Below are 22485 nucleotides of genomic sequence, written 5' to 3'. Positions count from 1 at the left end.
TGTTTTTGTTTTTTTTTTTTTTTGGTGTCCGGTCGTGAGGCCTGAACTCTGGGCCTGGGGGCTGTCCCTCAGCTCTTCAGCTCAAGGCTAGCACACTACCACTTGAGCCACAGCGCCTCTTCTGGCTTTTTCTCTTATGTGGTGCTAGGGAATCGAACCCAGGGCCTGATGCATGCAAGGCTAGCGCTCTACCACTGAGCCACCTTCCCAGCCCCACTCCACTTACATCTTTCAAAGGCACCACCTTATCCCCACCAGGAATGAAAAGGACGAGTAAAATAACCTTCTACTTTCTCAAATCCCTTTTTAATTCCCCTTAGCACACTTCTTGCTTGCTTTCTCTACCATTGTCAATAGACACTTGCACATTATCACGTTTCCATTGTTATTCATGAACATCTCCAAACCCAGTACAATCGCATCTGCATGCGAGTCTCTTATCCAGTTCCAAACCACTTTAGTCACATCCCATTCCACTCATAGTCCCTGGAACCCCAGTCTCCAGGCTTGGATTTCCATTGCAGGAGGCTCATGGGGGTCCCCAGGAGTCCTGAGTCTCATGGACCTAGCACAAATGACATCTTGACACTCCCTTCACGTCCTCATGGTTCCTGGTCTGAAGTGACCAGCACAGTGGACACATCTGTGTAACAGTATAGCCCTTGGGGAATATTGAGGATTGCTTTGAGAGGAGTATGTAGTATTAGTTCATGAGATACTAACTTGAGAGCTAACCTCACAGCATAGTTTACGCTACCCCAGCTTCCTTTATGAAGCAAATTGTTTCCAGTTAAAAATTTGATAAGATCCTATCAAATGTGCAGATTTTGTTTCTTGGTCCATCTCTTCAGACCCCATGCACTTACCTTGTTGCTGATTCATTTGCCTGCAAAGTGATGCTCCAAAATAAACCTCCAAGTCACGTCCCTAAGTAAAAGTGACAATTGAGGAATAGCTGATAAGGTGTGATATCACGAACAGATGTGTTATTTTTCCTGGGAAGGAGGCACACCAAACAGAGAACAGCAGTATGCCTCAAAGGTGCAGAGGTGGTTGAGGAACATTTTCTCTGTATCTGACTATCTGAATATTTTTGACACATACCGAGTAAACAGTTTTTGCATTTTTAAAAGTCACTTAAAGGAAAAAAGTCATTATAGCCAAATTGGAAAATGAGAATTTTCTTAAAATTTAAGAATAAAAAAAGAGTAAATTTCCTCAAAGGGAGAATGAAAAGAAAAAAGTAGAAAATCCCTGAAGCATATACCTGAGAATCAAACAATACTTTGCATGCATCCACACACATCCTCTATATATGGGCTTACACCATAGGAGCATCTGCCTTCCAGGATTTTCTATCAGTACTAGAAAAATCAATCATTACAAATATGCAGTTACAGAAAAGGAATGACATAAAATTGCATGTTTTAAACCAAATCTAAAGCACTCTTTTTACCTCCCACTTGTAAGTTTTAGACAGTTTGATTCTTTTCTGTGTCCACACACCCCAACTAGCAATTCTTATAGATGAGGGAGCCCAAAGCTAAGCCATACCCGCCTACATATCTACAAGGAAGCACTAGATAAGGTCTTTGGCTGCTAGTGGGATGTGTCACATCACTCAGCTGTGCAAATAGGCTGACATTCACCTCAAAGACCAGTACCATTATTCAACATTATCTGTCCAAAAGAAAATTCATTGATATCCAATAGCTATACACACTCTTTGGAGTAAAGCCAGCCATCTCAATTTCTACTATAGTTAATTGGCTGTCCACTGTGCTATCCAGTATTACAGGTGACAGCCAAGAACAGAATGTTCAGCTCAAACCACAGCTACTCCACTTTCTTCTCATGTGATCTCAGCCAATCACTAAATTCCCAGTGAATGGACCTCAGGCTCCTGATCTGTGTAATGTGAATGGTTATGGGGACTGCCCTCGTAGAAATGTGTGTTAGTTTTTCCATTACTGTCATAAAGTATGTGAGATAATTAGCTTGTGTTGTGAAAGGGTTTATGCACATTAACAGTTTTGGAGGACTCAGTCCAAAGATATGAGCTGGTAGTAAGGGAGCATGTAAAGAATCCTCGGGGCTGGGAAGGTGGCTCAGTGGTAGAGCGCTTGCAATGCATGCCTGAGGTCCTGGGTTCGATTCCTCAGCACCACATAAGCAAAAAGAAAAAAGCTGGAGGTGGCGCTGTGGCTCAAGTGGTAGAGTGCTAGCCTTGAGCTGAAGAGCTGAGGGACAGCGCCCAGGCCCAGAGTTCAGGCCCCATGACCGGACCCCCCCCCAAAAAAAAAAGAATCCTCACTGATAGCCACAAGCAAAAGAGAGAGTAAGAATCTGGAGCATCATTATTCCTTTCCCTCCCCCCAAGTGATCACACTGATCAACCCCATCTCTTCAATTTCTGCCACCTCCCAATAGTGCCATTTTGAGTAGCAAGCCTAAAAGCCCTAACATGGGCTTTTAGAGTACATTCTAGACACCAGCAATCACATGGTAGTGAGCTATTATACTGTAGCCATCTAGATAGCATCTGACATTCAGAAGAGCCCTTATATAAACTTAGCAACTCAAATTTTGGTACACTCTCAGATAAAGTCAAATGAGAGGGCTGGACATAGTGATACATACTTACAGTCCCAGCCACTACAGGAGAGGCAGTGATAGGAAGATCAAGGTTCAAGGCCAGCCCAGACCAAAGCACTAGATCTTATCTAAAGGACACCCTAAAAGAAACAAAGGGGCTGGAGGCATTGCTCAAGAGGTAGTGTTTACCTGAGTTCAATCCCAGTACCACTACCATTAAGAAAGAAGAAGAACCAAATGCCACTGGATCATACCTATAGTCCTAGCTACTTAGAAGGCTGAAATCTGAGGATCATGGTCCAGAGCCAGCCCAGTCAGGAAAGTCCTTGAGACTCTTATCTCTAATAAACTACTCATTAAAAAATAAAACCAGAAGTGGAGCTGTGGCTCAAGTAGTAGATTACTAGCCTTGAGCACAGAGAAGCTCAAGGACAGATCCCGGGCTCTGAGTTCAAGCCCCAGGACCAGAAAAAAGAAGGAGGAGGAGGAGGAGGAGGAGGAGGAGGAGGGGAATTTTGGAAGATACCCTCATTTGATGACTACACTACAGTTTGGTCAGGACTCATATGTTTCTTGACATGGGCCTCTAGTTTTCTCAGAATATCAGCTCTTTGAGGCCAATTTGGAAAAATTGCCATTTATCCTAAGGTCAAAGTTGTTTCCCTTAGAAGAAGGTTGTGCTATACATACTGTTGGCCATGCCAACTGCTCACTATATCCAATAGACCTCCTCACACAAAGAAGAAATCGTGGCTCATACCATAGGGATTGAATTGATTCCCTTTAGGTAGTTAGCTCTTAGTCAAAGAATTATGGGTTTTAATAAACACAAAGTTAATGTAACACATAGTATATTCATTTATAAACTAATACGCACCTAATAAGAAATAAGATTCAGACATAGTTCTCCTGGTGTGAGATACTTTGAACAATAACAACAAAGCAAAGGTAAATAAAAATCTCTTTGTCTGGTACAAAATGTGAACACTGAGCTTGAAGAAGCAGATTTTAACTTTAATAACTGTTTATTCATTGGTATGGGAATTTGAATAGCTTTTGGAACAATTTTGTCCAAAACGGTATCTGCCTTTTTCAGCATGGATATGTGTATTTGGAAATTCAGTGAAACATCCCCTTAATCTTACTTTCCAGCCTCTGGGCTGTGGGAGGAGTGAGAAAGAGCTGTTCTTTCCATGTGAGTTCAGAGAGAGACATCTGACCTTCAGTGAGCGAACATTAACCTGGCTCCTTTGGCTCTGTGTTGCAGGAATCATGTACCGCAAGTCATGTGCTTCCTCAGCGGCCTGTCTCATCGCCTCCGCTGGCTACCAGTCCTTCTGCTCCCCAGGGAAACTGAACTCAGTGTGCATCAGCTGCTGCAACACCCCTCTTTGCAATGGGCCACGGCCCAAGAAAAGGGGCAGCTCTGCATCAGCCCTCAGGCCAGGGCTCCCCACCACCATCCTGCTCCTCAAATTAGCCCTCTTCATGGCCCACTGCTGAAGCTGAAGAAGATGCCACCCCTCCTGTATCTTTCTGGTCCTTACTCTCCTACCTCCCCAAGTTTTCTTCTGGGTGTCCTTTGATCCTGGATAGAGAGGAGAGCTTTGGTTTTGTTGTTGTTGTTGTTATTCCTTTAAGAATAATACAAGAGCGTGACTTCAGTCTGAATTTTCAGTGTGTGTCTGAAGGAAGGGTGCTGTGGCCCTGTCCAGAGTCAAAGCCAGGCAAGTTGATAAATCAATTCTTTAGAAGTCACTGAGATGGGCACCTGCCCTTTCCAAAGCCCTCCCAACCCCAGCTTCCAATCTGTCCCCGACGGGAGAGGAGTATGTCTTGTGTCTGTGATGGGAAGGTAAGATTGTCTCTCTCAGGGGAGAGCGAGGCTCGTTCATTGGTACCCGAGACTCCGCACATGAGGGCTCATACTTCATGTTCCTCCTGCACACCGTTCTCTGCAGCCAGATTAATTGATTTTGCCTCAGAGCTGGGCTGGGGTGACTCAAGACTCAATTGCTGGGGCTGAGGCTGGGGTTTGGCCTCAGTCTGAAAAGTGCTTAAGAAAACCTTGTTAGTTCTCCTTGCAGAGGAATTCCGCCGGGAGCTCAAGAAGAGGAGAGGGCTGCGGGCCGAGCGGGCACTCCGCAGGCGCTTCTCCTGGTTGGCATGCTGTAGTGTCAGGTGGCAACGTAACACCTGTCCGAACACCCTGCGGAACTGCTGCGAGGACACGTTGTACAGGAGCGGGTTGACCACCGAGCTGAGGTAGAAGAAGGTGTCTGAGAAAGGGAGGAGAATCATGTATGCCCGGAAGTAGGACCTGGTCCAGTCGTGCTTGGGTTTGGCTGCAGCCATGATCCTCCGGATTTGGTTTGGCATCCAGCATACTGCCAATGTCACAACAATTAGCCCTGGGCGGGAGAGAGAAAGGGAGAGAGGGAAAAGGGGAAATGGCATAAGAACAGAAAATAAATAAATAATCATAAAATATTTAGCGCCCCTTGGTTTTGTGCTTACTGGCCAGGAAACTACCAATTTTTCAATGTTGCGCTTGACAGCTTCTTTTGCCACCAGCAAAAGAGAATTTAACGCTGCTTTGGGCTCAGGGGAGTTGGCCGTGTTAAAGACCATTAAATGCTTCAGACTGTGTGTTTATACCTGTGGATGCCTGTTAATTTTGAAAATGTTTTCATTGTTGCTTGTCTCTCCCGAAAACATTTTCCATTTCCATAAATTTGGTTTTTGTCGTTTTGTTGTAAAGCAATAGATGTAGACTTTCAGTACAGCCATACTCGATGAAATGGGGTTTGTAGTTTAAAGAAGGTCTGCACAAAGAAGAACCTGAGAGTGATACTTTAAAGTCAAATGGAAATAGTCTCCCTTTGGTAACAAGGAAGCATATTTAATAACGCTAATTTTACATGCAATTTCAAGGTAATCAGATCAGGGATAGCCTGTCACTGAGAATGCTCTTTGGTCTTTGTGCCGGGTATGCATACCTACAATGGTAATGCCCACATCTGCAACACCACCTCTGCCACTTTTCAAACTCTTTTAAAAAAGCATCATCTCTTCCACCTTCATATGGGAAAATAAGTGATCTCAAAACATCAGGAAATACATAACCTATCTCCAGTTCAGCCTTTGCAGCCCCGAACAGTACTGTTGGCAACCCAGAAATAACCAGTCTTTAGAGAAGTGATACCACACAGTGGTCCCAAATGTTGGCTGTAATGTGCATTGGTTGGCATGCCAACATTCTTGTATTCTGACTTCGCATAATCTCCATAATTTCTGCAGCTCTGACAAAGACAGTGTACAGAACATAGACAACTGAAATTACAATTATTATGAGACTTGATCTAAGGTAACAGAAAGAAAAAGAACAAAGAAGGAAGATCAGAAAATCTTCAGGACATTTGCTTATTCTTTTTTTTATTATTAATAAGTTTTTATGTGAAAATACCATCAGAGGGGTTACAATTACATGAGCAAGGTAATGTGTACATTTCTTATCAAGCATTGTTGCCTCCTCCTTTGTTTCCCCTTCCCATCCCTGCCCTCCCATCTGCCCCACCCTGCCAAAGTTGTAAAGTTCATTTTTCGACATAACGTCTGCTTATTCTTTCCTTGAGCAGTTGAGACCTCAGAATGTAACTTCTCAATGTAGAGAGATGGTATCTTAAAGTTGCAGCTGCATTAGCATTTTCAGGAAAGGGTTTTTGCTTTCCAAATTTGAGTCATAATATAATAAGAAAAAATCCATTCATATTTTCAGGCTTTCTGGTTTTTCTAGGAGACCACAGGGAGTAGATGGCTAGCCATGGCTGCTTCTTACTAAAACTCAATGGCAAATATTTCTTTACTAAAAGCTGTAGGGAAAAACAGCCACATTCATGCATCTGGGCTTGCCAATCCTACACACACTTGCGTGAACATATCTTGCTTGGTGGGGGAGGGAACTCTGGTCTGTATTGTGGCATTGAAAATATTCCTTTCCCCCAAGGACCACCCCTCCATGAAGCCTGTCAGCAAGCAGCCTCTGGGAAACTCTGCTTCTTTGCTCATCTCTAAGGGTTCTGCCTGTCAAACCTCAGCCTAGGCTTTGAAATACAAACCAATTTGCTTATTTCTTTCTTTTGAATTTGCTACCCTGAGAACAGTCAGTAAATCTAAAAATAAAATAGGCAAAGTAACATATTGATCTGATGAAGATGCAAAAATAACAACAACAACAACAAAAAACCTACTATCTTAAGTCAGGAGCAAACTCTGAATCACCTCATTACTGAGGCGGCGTGGAAACACGACAACACAGAATCAACACTTTTTCTGATTAAAAAATACTTGCATAGGAAATTGGGTGTGTTTGCTTTTTTTTCCCACTTCAGTGAGGAGCCCAGGTGCACCCAGCCACCCGTGCTGTCAAAAATTCCTTCTGAAGTTTCTGCTTGCTGTTTTCATCTCATACAGCTTTGAATGAGTGGTTCATTACATGAATCCTGCAGGAACCCAGAATCCTCCCAGACCTGGGGAAATGGCATGCTTCACAGTCTTACATTTTCTTCCCCTCTTCTCTGCCATCACATTTCACAAAACAGCTACAACCCTCTTCATCTAAGGGTATCGTTCTCAGACATGGGAAATCTTACATGAGTTTTAGGTAAGGGTTATGCTGTAAGAGCTTAGGACAGCAGAAACTAAGAAAAATGATCAGGAAGCAGCTTGTACCTAGCATGGACTAAAAACAACTCAGCTTTTAAAGACAATAGGCGAAGAAAGACACTGATAAAGGAGGCAGGTTCTACAGCCAGGAAAGAGAAGTTCAGAAATTACATTTCTTTTTCCCTGTGTTTTGTTCTTTCTCTTGATCTCTTGCTTACACAATCCTTATTTCCTTTCTTCGCTTCCCACACGTACTTGCTTGGCCTCAATTGTCTTTGAGTGATCAACCCATCAAAAGAAGCAGAGTTCAGTAAAAAGTATGACCCAAAATTCAGGTAGGAGACAAGAGACAGGGCAGATAAAAGCTGTAATTTGGTTTGTGGTTTCAGCCAGGATAAAATCCTTGCTCTGAAATTGAAATGAGTGAGTAAGTGTGAGGTGAGTGATCAGAAAAAGTAGTAGGAAGTAAGTGAGGAACCGGATCACTGGCTTCCCACTGAACTTCCCATGAAAGTCCCTAGAATAAGGAAAAGAAGGGATTGTTGAGATTTGCCGGAAGGGAAAGGAAGAGGATCACAAGCATCTGAATTAGAAATGGAGGAGAATTTAAAATGTCCACATCTCACAGGTCTTGAAATATAATCAAGAATAGTGATGGATTATGTGATGTTCTTCAGTGTCATTTTTATGTTAAGAATTCTACTTTTTTCCCATGAATTTCTCTTGACAACAACATAGTGAGCTCTGGCCTGAGAGGTCAAAACAATTGTCATTTAACAAATGAGAAAAGGGAAACTCAGAAGAGATTACTTACCCAAGTGCCAGGGCAAGACACATGATTTTCAGGATCCAAACTGTGTGTGGTGTGTGTGTGTGTGTGTGTGTGTGTGTGTGTGTGTGTGTGTGTGTGTGTTTGTGTGTGTGTTTCAGTTTGAAAAATACAGAAAAACAAGCAAGAAAGCACACATTTACTATGACTCATGTACATAGCCAGCTCTATCCACTGAACACATATAATGTAAGTCATATGTCTAATTAACATTTTTGAGTAGTCACATTCAAAAAGTAAAAGGAAGTAGGTGGAATCAATTTCCATAATGTCTGTTGATTCAATATACTCGTAACCAAATTTCATATATAAGTTCAATATGGAATTGAGATTTTTAAAAATGATGGATGAGATGTTCTCATATTCTTTATTTTTTCATACCTGAGTCTTTACCAATCAGTATGGTTTTTACTTTTACCACATATTTCAATTGGGCCCAGCCAGTAGCTGCCACACTGAACTGTATAGATGCAATTAAACTTTCCTAGACCCTCCTCAGGGTAACGAGTCCATGTTGATTCCTTTTCCAATTTTCCTATCTCTCCCAGCATACATACATGCCCTAAAGCAAGAAATCCCAAGCACTGTCCCCCATTCCTTCATTTGAAGCATTATAACAAAAACAATCCAAATGCTGATTATATTTTTGAATGTGTGTTTTGTTTTGTTACCACTTGAGCTACCACCTCAGTCCTTTTGTTTTAGTATGCTTTTCATGTAGAATTTTGTGTTAATTTTGCCTGTGCTGGCCTCCATTGGAGAGCCTCCATGTTTTCAAGTATCTATGATCGAAAATATTAACCACTATGCCTTGGCTTATTTTTGAGATAGAGTCTTGTTAACTTTTGCCCAGGCCGGTTTATAATTGTGTTCCTCCTGTCTCTGCTTCCTGGATGTACTAGAGTCAAGGGAGGAGGGATAGGAGGTAGTGTTTAAGACTGAGCTGAGGGCATTGCGTATGCTAGGCAAGTGCTGTATCAGTGAGCCGCATCCCCCGTCTTATGTATTTTTGCCATAAGACAGATTTATCTAGTCTTCATATTAAGCTTTCTGTAGAAAGAAAGACCTATTTGCTAAAGTCTGAATTATTCTGAAAATACAAAGATATATTTTGATGTCTCATTCTCAACTTTGCTGAATTGTGCCAACCTACCTGGTAGAGCTACAGGAATGTATTTTTCCTAACTTCAACTTGAGGTGAGAAGAAGTGGATTGTACTTTCCTTCCTGTGTTTTTTTTTTTTTTTTTTTTTGTGGGAGGGTCTGGTCGTGGGGCCTGAACTCTGGGCCTGGGCGCTGTCCCTCAGTTCTTCAGCTCAAGGCTAGTGCTCTACCACTTGAGCCACAGCGCCACTTCTGGCTTTTTTTTCCTGCTTATGTGGTGCTGAGGAATCGAACCCAGGGCCTCATGTATGCAAGGCAAGTGCTCTACCACTGAGCCACCTTCCCAGCCCCCTTCCTGTGTTTTTATAAGTTAATTTTGTTCTAGGAAAGTGGAGCACTGGGATAGAGTTAGAGTCAATGACAAATGAAGCCCATGTGCTCATCGTCAGGGTAATAGAGGTACGCCACTCTGAGGAAGGAAACCAAACTAGTCCCCATCATAAAAAAATTATCATTTTACAGTGACAGTTAAGTGCTCATTTTTACATTAAATTAAGTTCAGTATTTTAGATGAAACACTTGGGAATAAATATCATGTCTAAAACTTTCTATACTGGAAGCAATTGGTTCAAACTCCAGATGCAGTTATTCTGTAGCAAAGGACAAAGCTCTAAAGTCTTATTCATGCCTTAATAGAGTGTATTGAGGATTTACTAAATTTTTTTAAATTTTATTTTATTTTATTTGTGAACATACTGTACAGAGGGGTTACAATTACATGGGCAGGATAATGCGTACATTTCTTACCAAGCATTGCAGCCTCCTCCTTTGTTTACCCTCCACATCCCTTCCCAGCCTCCCCCCTCCCCCCCCCAATCCCAGGATTTACTAAATTTATGTTTGGCTGCAATCAATTTGGACTTAGGCATTACAGTTAGAAAAAAATCCATAATGCTTTAGTCTATGTGGTGCGATGTGTACCCCACAGTTAAATAACTTGAGTGTGAACTTGAATGAAGATTGGTGAATTGAACACATGCATGTAAAGCAGGTAAACTGTTTTTAACTGGATTATGGATAGCTGTATATCACATTCCAGACAGCCTTGCACTCTGGGCTTTGAAATACCTTCATATCCTATCTGTTTTGCCACATAAAGCACTTCCATTTTTTCTCCTTGATCACTGCACTAAAAGGACAAGAGCCATTAGATGATGACACCAATTCAGCCTTGGGAAAGTAATGTTGTTTAGACACAGAAGCAATGCAGATGCCCAACAACATCCCCCACTGAATCTTGACATTTGAACAGCATCTGAGTCAGACTGCATGGTTTAATTTTCAGAAGTGCATTAAGTTTTATAGCCTGGGACATCATATCACTGAGCTAGCTGCTCTGATCACTGTGCTCTGTTTTTTCCAGTCTGATCTTTAAGCAGAATAGAAATATTTGTGTATACCCCAGAACTTATCTCAGATTCGTGGATCATGGAAGAACAGGAAGAGACCAGTGTTTCCTCATATTACAAGTGAAGAAACTAAGGCTAAGTGATTTGCCCATGGTTCTGAGGTTAGAGTACAGAATATCTTTACCTTGTCTTCTTGCTCAAAATACTGGATTCTACCTTAGCTTGCCAGGTGAAACTATTGACTAGACTATTTTTCAAATTTTTGATTCAAATGGTACCTACTCACAGATAAGAATTTATGCAATGACAGCAGTTCTACACAACTTCTATCCGTATCTTGTTACAGTTGTATATTTCACAGCCAAAGAATAGACATTTAGCTAAGTTTATAGGACATGTTTCCCACCCAGCTCTGCTTCCCAGAGCTGGACTATTTAGAAAACAAAATATGACTTCGGAACACAACCCAGTGTGCTGGCTTACAATAACCTGCCTGCCTATCCACCCATCTATCTATCTATCCATCATCTATCATCTCTGTTCATCTACCGATTTACTATTTTATCTGTTATCAATCAATTTGTCTTGTGTCTAATCATTCATTCTTCCATTTAGCTTACATCCATGCTATCTTAAAAAGAACATTTAGTAGGCTGGGAATGTGGCTTAGTGGTAGAGTGTTTGCCCAGCATGCATGAAGCCTTGGGTTTGATTCCTCAGTACTACATAAACAGAAAAAGCCAGAAGTGGCTCAAGTGGTAGAGTGCTAGCCTGGAGCAAAAAGAAACTCAGGGACAGTGCCCACTCCTTGAGTTAAAAAAAAAACAAACAAAAATTTAGCTAATATTGGACAGAAAAGACCTGGAAACTTGACGTCTTCCCCAACAAAGGTAGCATGTGAGATTTGAGTAAATTCCAGCTTTTATTTTTCTATCTAGTATTGGAGTTCCATTTTAGTGACTTATAGATGTTGTGAATGGTTTGGTATTTCTGTAATCAGCTGCTCTGTCTTTTTCTATTCCCATTTTTAATTTCTCTCTGATCACTGATCACAGTGAGCAGAATTTAGACCTCCCCATCCTGCCCTCTCTTTATGATATATGTTCCTTGCTTTACATTTATTCATGCAGCAGACATTGCTTGTTGGTGATCTGTTACAGACCCTATTCTTAGCACTGAGGATCCCAAGCTATAAGCTGCAGAACACCAGATAGGACCAAGAGAACAGTCTGGACAGACGAGCAAAGGACAGCCTGGTGGATCTTCCCCACAGGCAGGAAAAGTCAGATGGAAAGTTAAAGAATTAGAGTTGTCCAACAAAGGAACAGCCCAGGCAGAGGCTTAGCCATCAAGACAGGGAGGAAAGCAGTCTATCTTCAGAGATAGCATGAACAGAGGGGCACACCGAGACAATCAGAAACCAATGTGGTTGCTGAACACTTTATCAGGTTTTGTGGACCATACATTTGCTTGCATATCTTGGGGTGAGAAACATCTGCTATCTACTGACATTTAAATAGCAATTGCCAGTGGAAAGTAAGCATATGGTTAGTTGAATGAAAAGCTCGGAAGAGACAAATAAAAGGTTTTAGTGCTTTCTCAATTTGTAGTTAGTGTTTGCCAGCCTGTGCCTGCAAGCCATGTGAGAACTTGGTCTTACTCACTGACCTTGTGTGACTCAAGAAACCAGTTCAACACTTACCTCCATTTAGTCTCTAATCACTAAGGTACTGGCTCTCACAAGGGATTCTGTGACAGCATCAGCACTGTGTAAGAACTTACTAGAAATGCAAATTCTCAGGCCTCCAATGTAGACTCACTGCACTGGAGACTCCAGAGGTTCTAGAGTTGGCCCTGCAGGTGACTGTGGTGCTCACTTCAGTAAGAGAACATCAGTCAAAGAGAAGTGCGAATTAACTCAGAGCTCACAGGAACCAGTACTATGATGGGCCCTATTACTGTCTGTTACTTGACCTTATAGCATTGTGTTCTAATTCATTCAGTCTCAGCTGACTGAGAAAACTAAGAACTACTATCATCTTGTTCTTTTTTTTTTTCTTTTTGCTTATGTGGTGCTGAGGAATCGAACCCAGGGCCTCATGCATGCAAGGCAAGCACTCTACCTCTGAGCCACCTTCCCAGCCCCCATCTTGTTCTTCTTTTGATTACCTTCTCTTCTGATCAGGTCTTGGTTTTGCCTCCTAGCTTTCTTCTGTTTTCCTTTCTACTTCTGTCTCTCTTTCTTTTCCCTTTCTTCTCATTTCTCTCCATTTTTTCTTTACCACCTCCATTTCTCTGCTTTCTTTCCGTAGTCTCCAGTATTTAGAGCAATGGCACCTCTCCTTTCTCTTCTCATTGCTTCCCCCACCCTTCTTCTCTTCCACCTTTTCCAGTATCACCACAGCCAAGTCAGGTGTTACTTTGCCAACCCACAAATCTCCCTTCCCATTATTTTTCTGAAACAATCTCGAGAAGATGATTGAGACACTTGCAAGAAACTCCTTGATAACAAGTGGCCACCAGAGAGCGTCATCACCACTCATTGCTAAGATTGCTGAAGGAAAATTGAAACTATGGATTCAACCAGAATGGAATGTGGTTGGCCATGAACTGAAGGCAGCCATTACTGAGAGCCAACACCCTGCCCATATTCTCTGACCTGAGTAGAATGGACTTGCGCACTTTGAAGTGGCCCCTAAGCTTGGCAAGGATTGAAAAAATCTACCTTCTTGCCCTCTTTCTTACTGAGAAATTTTTTTACAAGACAGAAAAGACATTGGGTTTTGAGTTTCAGAAAAGGGCACAGGCCATAGCTTTAAAATGATAGAAACGCCACAGATGACTGCTTATGTCCATGAAGACAGATGGTTGGATGTCCCATCCTTGCCTTAGCAATTTGATAGAGCCCAGAAAAGAACTCGTTCTCCCCACTATAACTCCAACCACCATGTGGAGGCCAGAGACCTCTGAAATGTGGTACCAAAGCAGATTCCAAATGGCCTGCAATTTGCTAGGCATTACATCCATTTCCTTCTGCTCTACAGGCTTCCATACAAATCACTATAGTATATATGTATATGTATACACATACACACACACACACACACACATTCCCTAAAATAAGCCCTCTTATCTGGGAGCTGTAGGACAACTACTTACACACCAAGTAAACAGCATTTAGGTTGTTGTTGTGGTTTAGTGCCTCTGTTCCTTTATGATGCATGGTAAATGAACAAACGGAATCCATTAAATAAATATTTTTCTATGTGGATCACAACAATTTGTGGCTTTGTATGCAAACAGTCTGCTTTGAATGCTCTGACAGTACATCCTCAAGTGTAGTGTAGTGTACAAGGAGCTACAGCCGTTTCTTAGCATGACAGGTGAAGCCAATAGAGCTGTTTCCCTAGTAATGCATGATGGAGCAGTAGGTGTGAATGGGGACAAGATGCCCTGTGAGTTCATGGTGAAGCTGTGGCATGTGCGATGGAGAAGCTCAGAGCTGAGGCAAAGTCCACAGTGCATCCATTAACATCACTTTGGCACCAGGCTGCTAAATGCCTGAAAGGCTGGACATTCTATTAGAATTTAGTTCTATTACAGAGTAAACAGTAGAGAATAAACACCATGGATGGCTGGTATGGAAGAGATGCTAGAGATTAATGGACTGAATTCAGTGGTATAAGAGACCCAAATTCATGCAGCTCAGGAGTAAAAATACATAGGGCCTTTTTCTTGCTGGTGTTTTCTCTCCATGAGCTCTCCTTGAAGATGGAGCAAACCTATACTGAATAGGCAGTTTGGGCATTTGGGGAGCATAGGACTGGGTAAACATAGTGGCAGACCTGCACTCTATATCTCTCCTTTACTGAGGTTCCTGAGTGTATTCCCAGAGCCTGCAAGACCTGTGCTATCCCTATTACCAGCAGGGATTCAAGTGACAAGAGACAGTTTCTGTCCTCCATGGTCCAAATATGATATGGTATTTTCACAGGTCGGGCTGTCATGCCAAACAACACAAACTGGCTTCATTAACATTTATTTCTCACTGTTATAAGAGCTGAGAGTCCAGGGTCAAGATGCCAGCAGGTTCAGTGATGGGGGCAGGGTGTGTCTAAGGAGAGGGAGAAGTAGGGGGTGAAGGCAAGAAGGAGAGAAGAAGGGAGGATAAATCTTCCTCTTATCTGGTCATCAATCCTCCTGGACCAGGATCCCACTTATGACCTAATCTAACCTTGTTTATCACATAAAGCTGCATCACTAAGCCGGTAAATGTGTGGGGTTATGTCTTCACATATGAATTTGGGAGGAACATAATTAGCCCACTGGTTTCCATGTCAACACGATTCCCCACCCTCTCTCACACATACTCATACCTCTTCTGCCTGGTCTCGGGACCACACCCCCCTCCTCTGTTCTCTCTCCTTCCCCTCTTCCTTCCTTTCTTCTCCTTTCAGACATGGGTGTTGTCTAGCTCTTAGTGTCTAAGTTCTATCAGTGTTGCTGCCTCCAGGGAGCTTTCTTTGACTATACAAGTCTGCATCGTCTTTTTTTTTTCTATGAGTTTACCAAGACTTTTGACTCCCACCCCATTATCATGGCACTACAGTGTAGACTAGACCCAGGCTGTAAACTCAGTGTGAGCAAGACTCTTAATTTTGCTGTTATACCTTCAGCACATAAGAAAAACCTTTACATAGTAGCTTCTCAATAAATATTTGTAAGCAAGAAGAGTCAATAGAGGGAGTAAGAGTTTTAGGCATGCAGACTTTCATATCATGTATACAGAATCAATTGGATGTCAGCATTTCTGTCTAGAGAACGCAGCACTAGGGACCTTTGACTTGGGAACTAGTGTCTGGCTTATTTCCATTCTCATCCTGAAGGGGAGAGGAGGAAAGAGTACAAATTGAGAGATGGAATCTCCTCATTCAATCGAGGTCAAAATGGCTAGTTTAAAAAAAAAACAACAGAAACAAACACTGAAGGAACTGGACACTGGAGGCTCATGCCTGTAATCTTAGCTACTTCAAGAAACTGAGATCTGAGGACTGAGGGTTGGTATCAGCCTGGGAAGGAAAGTCTGTGAGACTCAACCACCGGAAAACCAGAAATGAGGCTGTGGCTCAAAGCGGTAGAGCCTTGAGCAAAAAAGCTCAGAGATAGTACCCAGGCCCTAAGTTCAAGCCCCACAATTGACAAAACAAACATTCATACATACACACACACACACACACACACACACACACACACACAAGCACACACACAACTGAAGATTGCTGGGTACTGGTGGTTCATACCAGTAATCCTAGCTACTCAAGATCTTGAGATCTGAGGATCATTGTTTGAAGCCAGCCCAGGCAGGAAAAGTTAATGAGACTCTTATCTCCAATTAACCACCAAAAAGCTGGAAGTGGAGCTGTGGCTCAAGTGATAGAGTAAAAAAGCTCAGGGGCATCCCTAGGCCCTGAGTTTAAGCCCCTGCGTGTGTGTGTGTGTGTGTGTGTGTGCGCACGCGTATACACACACACACATACACACACACACACACACACACACACACACACACACACAAAGAGTGAAGTTGAGAAATCGTGGCTTCTGACAACTGCCCTCAGGGACCAGAAGGTTTAGTCTTAATCCCTCTCTGCTACTGACTAGCCCTAAATTCTTACACTAAAAACTCATTTCTTCCCTATTTCTCTCTAAGAGGGCCCCACGGGGGTACGGATACAAGTGAAGGTCAACAGGTGTAATGGGTTATAGAAAAGCACTTTCGCTGAACAGACACATGAGAGAACATTAGTTTATTGCAAAATAATCCATCCCAGCAGCCTTTAAATTCCAGTCCTCTTCAGAGATACTATAGGTCTTTGTCAGAGATGCTGCAGGTGAACACACAGAGCAATGAATTGGGTTATTCCAAAAACAGAAATGAAATCAAATTTCCAGAAGAGTACCTGGTAAAGGTGACAATGTACCCCATCCCTATTTACATGATGTGGCTTCAGGAGAATGAAATCTTATGACCACAATCCTGAATTTCTATGGGAACACCATTGGCTTATCTCAGAAAAGGCTTTGAGAAGTATAGAACATGGAGCGTTGGGACAGACTGCATTCTTTTCCAGTCCATGCCTATGACAAATTTCCCAACAAAGCATTCCCTGGCCACCCCTGCTTTTGCCTCCATTTGACTTGGGCAATTCCACCCAACAAAGGGCATGCACAGCTTTACTTGCTAACCCTCAAGCTCCCTTTTTATAATATGGAGACTGAACCAGATCATGGAGCACAATACTAAATTGTGGCCTATCTCTAGTGGACAGATTAGGAGCATTGTTAGGTAAGCCGGCTACCATCTCCATAATTATCTGGGCCTTTACTACTACTGCCCAAACAACCACCACCTTCATTATGATCTCCACCTCAACTCTGCTTCAGTAACAATCACCATGACATCACCTCTACCTCTACTACCAACCATATGACCTCTCCACCTACTTCCATTTTTTATTATCACCATCACTACCACACCATCATTACCACCAATGTTACTAAGGTAGATCCAGAAGTCTGAGATTTAAGGAAGGCTACATAGATGCATAAGATGTCAAATTCCTCTCCATCTCAAGCTCAGAGATGCTGTCCAGACAAGTCGATACCTTCCTCAGCTTTATCCTTCTAATCAATAGCAGAGAGAGGACCAGAGCATAGATTTGTTTAATAGTTCAGGTATTCCCACCACCTGGAAATGGTGCTCTCACCAATCCACCCAAAGTCCTGATTCATCCATTCCCCAACACACACACACACACACACACACACACACACACACACACGCACACGCATGCACATCCTACACCACACCACACACATACACACATGGTTATTTGGGGTGTAAAGGATAAAGATAGAGGGTATAATAAAGGAAGGAATTGATAGAAGGTAGGACGGCAAGAGGAGGGAAAAAACTTGAGCCATCAAACCTTCCCCGACTTCATATCCTCAACTAGGATAGCTGAGGAGGTATATGGGTACCTCAGACAGCTAGTCACCTGGTTAATTAGCCAAGAAAGCCTCCACTTCAGTAACCTTGATCCACGTATTTTCCAATTGTTCAAGGGAAGGAGTATGAGCTAAGATTTGGAGTCAGACATGGGTTTGTAGCCCATTTCCTTACTAGATATGTGACCATAGACTTACATCACTGTGGAATGGAAAAATTAAAAAAAATCCCTTTCATAATTGTAAGGAAAACTAAATGAGTTAAGTACATGTCAAACACTGAGCCTAGTAATTGTTGGTGAACGGAGGCTCATAGTGCTTACTGCACAATCTGATAGTGATAGAGATAATATACAGTTACAATTAGTGTGATGCATATGTAACACTCTTCTAAGTGTTCAACTGATATTTGGTTATTTATTTATTTATTTCTCAGTTGTGGGGCCTGAACTCTGGGCCTTAGCACTGTCCCTCAGCTCTTTAGCTCAAGGCTATGGCTCTACCACTTGAGCTACAGCTCCACTTCTGGTTTTCTGGTGGTTTATTGGAGATAAGAGTTTCATGGAGGGGCTGGGAAGGTGGCTCAGTGGTAGAGCACTTGCCTTGCATGCTCGAGGCCCTGGGTTCGATTCCTCAGTACCACATAAACAAAAAAAGAAAAAAGCCATAAGTGGCGCTCTGGCTCAAGTGGTAGAGCGCTAGCCTTGAGCTGAAGAGCTGAGGGACAGCGCCCAGGCCCAGAGTTCAGGCCCCCCCCCCAGGACAAAAAAAAAAAAAAAAAAAGAGTTTCATGGACTTTCATGCCCGGGCTGGCTTTGAACTACGATCCTCAGATCTCAGCCTCCTGAGTAGTTAGGATTATAGGTGTGAGCCACTGGCACCCGGCCTGACATTTGATTATTTAAACCTTATAATACATATCACAAGATGTTTACTACTTGATTCCATTGCAATTACACAGTTAGGAATGCTGACCTGCCCAAACTCACATAGCTGGAAGGGAACAGTGCCACGAGTTTGACTCAGGTCACTGGTCCAGAATCTGTGTGCTCTCACACACTGCCCCTGCTGAATCTGTTTGGCTAAGCAGCACTTCCGATCAAAGATCAAATGCTTACTTTGTCTCCAATGTAAATTCAGATAATTGGTCCAAACAGTCCCACATTCACAAATGAATCTCTTTCATGTGCATGCCACAGAAGAAGAGAACCTCAGATGTCTAGAAATAAATATCTCCTAGAATACATCACCATGTCAGGGAGAAGTATTTCCATCAAAGGGCTTTTTACATCTACAGTGAACACAGTAAACTTTCCTGTTACTGAGAAAGAAATGTGATAAAATTCAAAGGGGAAAACTAGCTTTGAATAGGAGTCTGGCAGGTGAGATCACTTCAGAATGTCTCTTATACTTGAGGTACTTTATGACAGGGAAGAACAGCCACCCAACCTCCATCACCATGGGTGATGGAAACACTTTCTGGGAAGAAAACTTCTCCACCAAAATTCACTTAAATTTAGCTGGTGTGGTGACCCATCTATAATCTGGATACTCAGGAGGCCAACCTGGTCAAAAAGTTAGTGAGATCCTCATCTTAAGCAATAACCCTTTGCAATAATGATACCCACAAGATGGTATTGGAAATAAACTTTACAACTTTGGGGTGGGGGAGGAGTGAGGGAAGTGGAGAAGGGAAGGGATAGTGGGAGAACAGCAAGAGAAAGGGTCACAATGTTGGACAAGAAATGTACTCATTGCCTTACTCATGTAATTTAAACCCTCTGTACAGCATCTTTACAATAAAATTAAATTAAAAAAATCTCTAAATCATCTTCCAAATGTTTTTAAAAAGCTTTTTTTTAAAATGTTTTTTAAAAAGTGGTGTACAACTGTTATACCAGCTAAGGGGAAAACTTAAATAGGAGGATTATTGTCCAGGCTAGCTTGAGCACAAATACGAGAGTCTATCCTCCAAATAATCAATACATAAAAGATTGAGGGCAATCTCTGAGTACAAACTCCACTACTACCCCTCCAAAAATATATCATATTTAAATCCTCAGTGGGAACACTGTTCTCACCCATCCAAGGCATACACAGCCCCTCTGCATAACTATAATCTAGAATTCTATTTCAAAATAAATTAGGAAATGAATTTGGTTCCTTATTATCTGTTCACGTCCTATAAGTTAGCAGTGAAATCCTTGGAGCAATCTATAGCTGAATATCAAAACCAGAAGCAAAGAAAAAGAAAAAAAAATCAACTGATAGGAGAGATACCAAAAGAAGCAAACACAGGAGCCGGGCCCCTACTGTGTTTGATGTAGAGCTGAGTGTCACAGCTAAAATCAGTAAAGCTCCCAGGAAGGCAGAGGAGATAGTATCAGCCTTCTGAGATAGGATTTTGTAACAAGAATGATCAAACGAGGATGCCTTCCATTAAGGATTTGAAAATGAAATGACTGTTGCATGGCATGATAAGAATAAATCCGTCCTGTTCGGTTCTTCTTTTAATAGAAGCAAACATCTTTGAGGAAACAGTCTCACAGATTTGGAGACATTAAGGATCATTTCTCCTGGCCAAAGGCAATAGTGTCAGAGATGCCTATGATTATTTATAGTCAGAGCAGTATAGTACAGTGCAGCAATAATAAAATCATGTTTTATTTTTTTAAAAGCCATTCTTTGTCTTTCTCTCTTGCTATCCCTTTGCCAGACCTTCAAATGGCAAAGGATGTCTGGGGGCTGTCCTCAGTACTCTACTTCCACTCCCTTCTGAAGAGTACCTGCTCCGTCACTCCAGCTTGGAATGCTATCTCTAAGCATACACAATTTCTAAATCAGTGTTCCCAGCCTCAGTATATACCACATTTAGGCTCCTGCAACCCAGCATCATGGCTTGGAAAGATCATCTTTCCCTGTAAGAGAACAAATCTATGTTGAACAAATGACCAGCCACTTTCCCAGAGCTGCTTTCCTTCCTGTACTATCAAGCAACACAATCTCTTCCACGATGCTCTGAGATTTTCTAGCTAGAAACCATCCTGCTGTCCTGTTCTACTTTGTCCTACGCACTCTTCCTCCCACACACAATCAAGCCCAAGCTTGTCAATTATACCTCCAAATCTGCCCACGTCCCACCATTCCTTCTGCCACCACGCTAAATGGAGTCACCATTTCTTTCTTTCTTTTCTGCTTTCCTTTCCTTTCCTTTCCTTTCCCTCCCCCCCTCCCCCCTCCCTCCCTCTTCCTCCCTTCCTTCCTTCCTTCCTTCCTTCCTTCCTTTCCTTCCCCTTCTCTTTCTTTCTCTTTTTCTCTCTTTCTTTTTTCTTTCTTTCTCTCCCTTCCTTCCTTCCTTCCTTCCTTCCTTTCTTTCTTTCCTTCTTTCTTTTTCTCTCTCTCCTGGGCTTCGAACTCTGGACCTGGGCACTATCCCTGACCTCCTTTTGCTCAAGGCTAGAGCTCTACCACTTTGAGCCACAGCTCATTTCTGGTTTTTTATTGGAGATAAGAGTCTCACAGACCTTCTTGACCAGGCTGGCTTTGAACTGTGATTCTCAGAGCTCAGCCTCCTGAGTAGTTAGGATTATAGGCATGAACCACCAGCATCCAGCTCACCACTATTTCTTGATAAGACCTGACAAGGTCCCAGTCCTTCCTGCTCAATCCATTCTTCCCACAAGCCTGTCACAAATCAGTTAATGTTCTCTTCCCTGGCTGAAAACTCTTCAGTGATTTATTATTTGCATTAGAATAAGCTCCAAATCTTCAACAAGTCTTAGAAGATCTAACACATCTTATTCCTCCCCTCACCAGTAGACCTAGCTCCTGCTTTACCACATCTGCTTCAGACCTCAGCCCTTTCTGGGTTGCAAGAACCATAACTCTCTTTTTCCTCAGGGCTCTAACAGCTAGTATCTTCTCACTCAATTCTTAATTTTTCAGTTTAAGTTGAAAGCCCATTCCTCTGAGACAGCTATCCAGACCTCCTGGCTGAATTGTTTGAACATAAACTCCCCAAATTTCCAAAGTACATACATTTGAAGATATTCAGCTGGAACTTAAGGCATATGGTAAGAACATAATATGTTTGGGAAGATTTTACAGTTTCATTCTCCCAACTATGCAGTAAGGTAGTCAGGTAAGGACCACTGTCATTCCTATTTTTGTTGATGAAAAAGGCTGAGTTTCACTACACTGAACCAATCTTGTTCTGATTACAAAGAAAATTAGTGACAGAATAAAATCTTCAGGTCATCTAATCAAAGATATATGCCAAGTTCAAGAGCATGGTGTCTTCATGTGTGTAACCCTTTCTTCCAGTAATCTAACCCCACAGCCTCTCCCAGGGCTTGGGTCAGAGAGTGTTAACAGGCCTGGACTATCTCAAAGAAAACAGATGAATTTTCTCACCTCTAAAATGAAGGGCTGCCTTAGATGTCTGAGGCCCTTCCTAGACCTTTAGTTGTTTAGCTTTCCAGTGCTGCAGGATCTCCTCTGAAAAAATGTAGCTTATATGAGTCACACTTCACAAGGCAATGTATGAATTAAATGAGACAGTACACACAGCTTTTGGAATTTCCAGTCACACAGATTCAAGAGATTATAATCATTCTATCATGTAAAGGTCTCCGTGATCTTAATTGTCTCCATCCTTGCTAGAATGTGGTTCATGGAATCTCCTGAGAGCTTGTTAGACATGAAGAATCTCAGACATCTGACCAGTATCTGTATTTTAACAAGCCACCCAGGTGGCCTATCACTTACACTAGAGTTAGCCTTGTAGCATCACAACCATGCCTTTCTTGACCTATCTGCCCCTGTCTACTGAGCCTTTTCACTGGTCACCTCTGCACCAATGCTTTAGCTTTCTCAA

General features: G+C 42.3%; 2 protein-coding genes across 2 annotated transcripts in view; one reads left to right on the top strand and one right to left on the bottom strand.

Moving 5' to 3' along the window:
* The window catches only part of Lypd1 (LY6/PLAUR domain containing 1), a 33477-nt gene extending 29233 nt beyond the window's left edge, over positions 1-4244 (top strand). The window contains exon 3 of the mRNA XM_013030811.1: positions 3863-4244. Within this exon, the coding sequence (XP_012886265.1) occupies positions 3863-4098 (236 nt within the window). The 3' untranslated portion in view covers positions 4099-4244. The remainder of the gene's footprint in view (positions 1-3862) is intronic.
* A 10-nt stretch (positions 4245-4254) lies between these two features.
* Gpr39 (G protein-coupled receptor 39) overlaps positions 4255-22485 on the bottom strand; it is a 228806-nt gene continuing 210575 nt past the window's right edge. The window contains exon 2 of the mRNA XM_013030810.1: positions 4255-5006. Within this exon, the coding sequence (XP_012886264.1) occupies positions 4519-5006 (488 nt within the window). The 3' untranslated portion in view covers positions 4255-4518. The remainder of the gene's footprint in view (positions 5007-22485) is intronic.

This window comes from Dipodomys ordii, unplaced genomic scaffold, assembly GCF_000151885.1.
Source record: "Dipodomys ordii isolate 6190 unplaced genomic scaffold, Dord_2.0 Scaffold133, whole genome shotgun sequence".
Classification (NCBI taxonomy): Eukaryota; Metazoa; Chordata; class Mammalia; order Rodentia; family Heteromyidae; genus Dipodomys; species Dipodomys ordii.
This window is presented reverse-complemented; position numbering and strand designations above follow the sequence as displayed.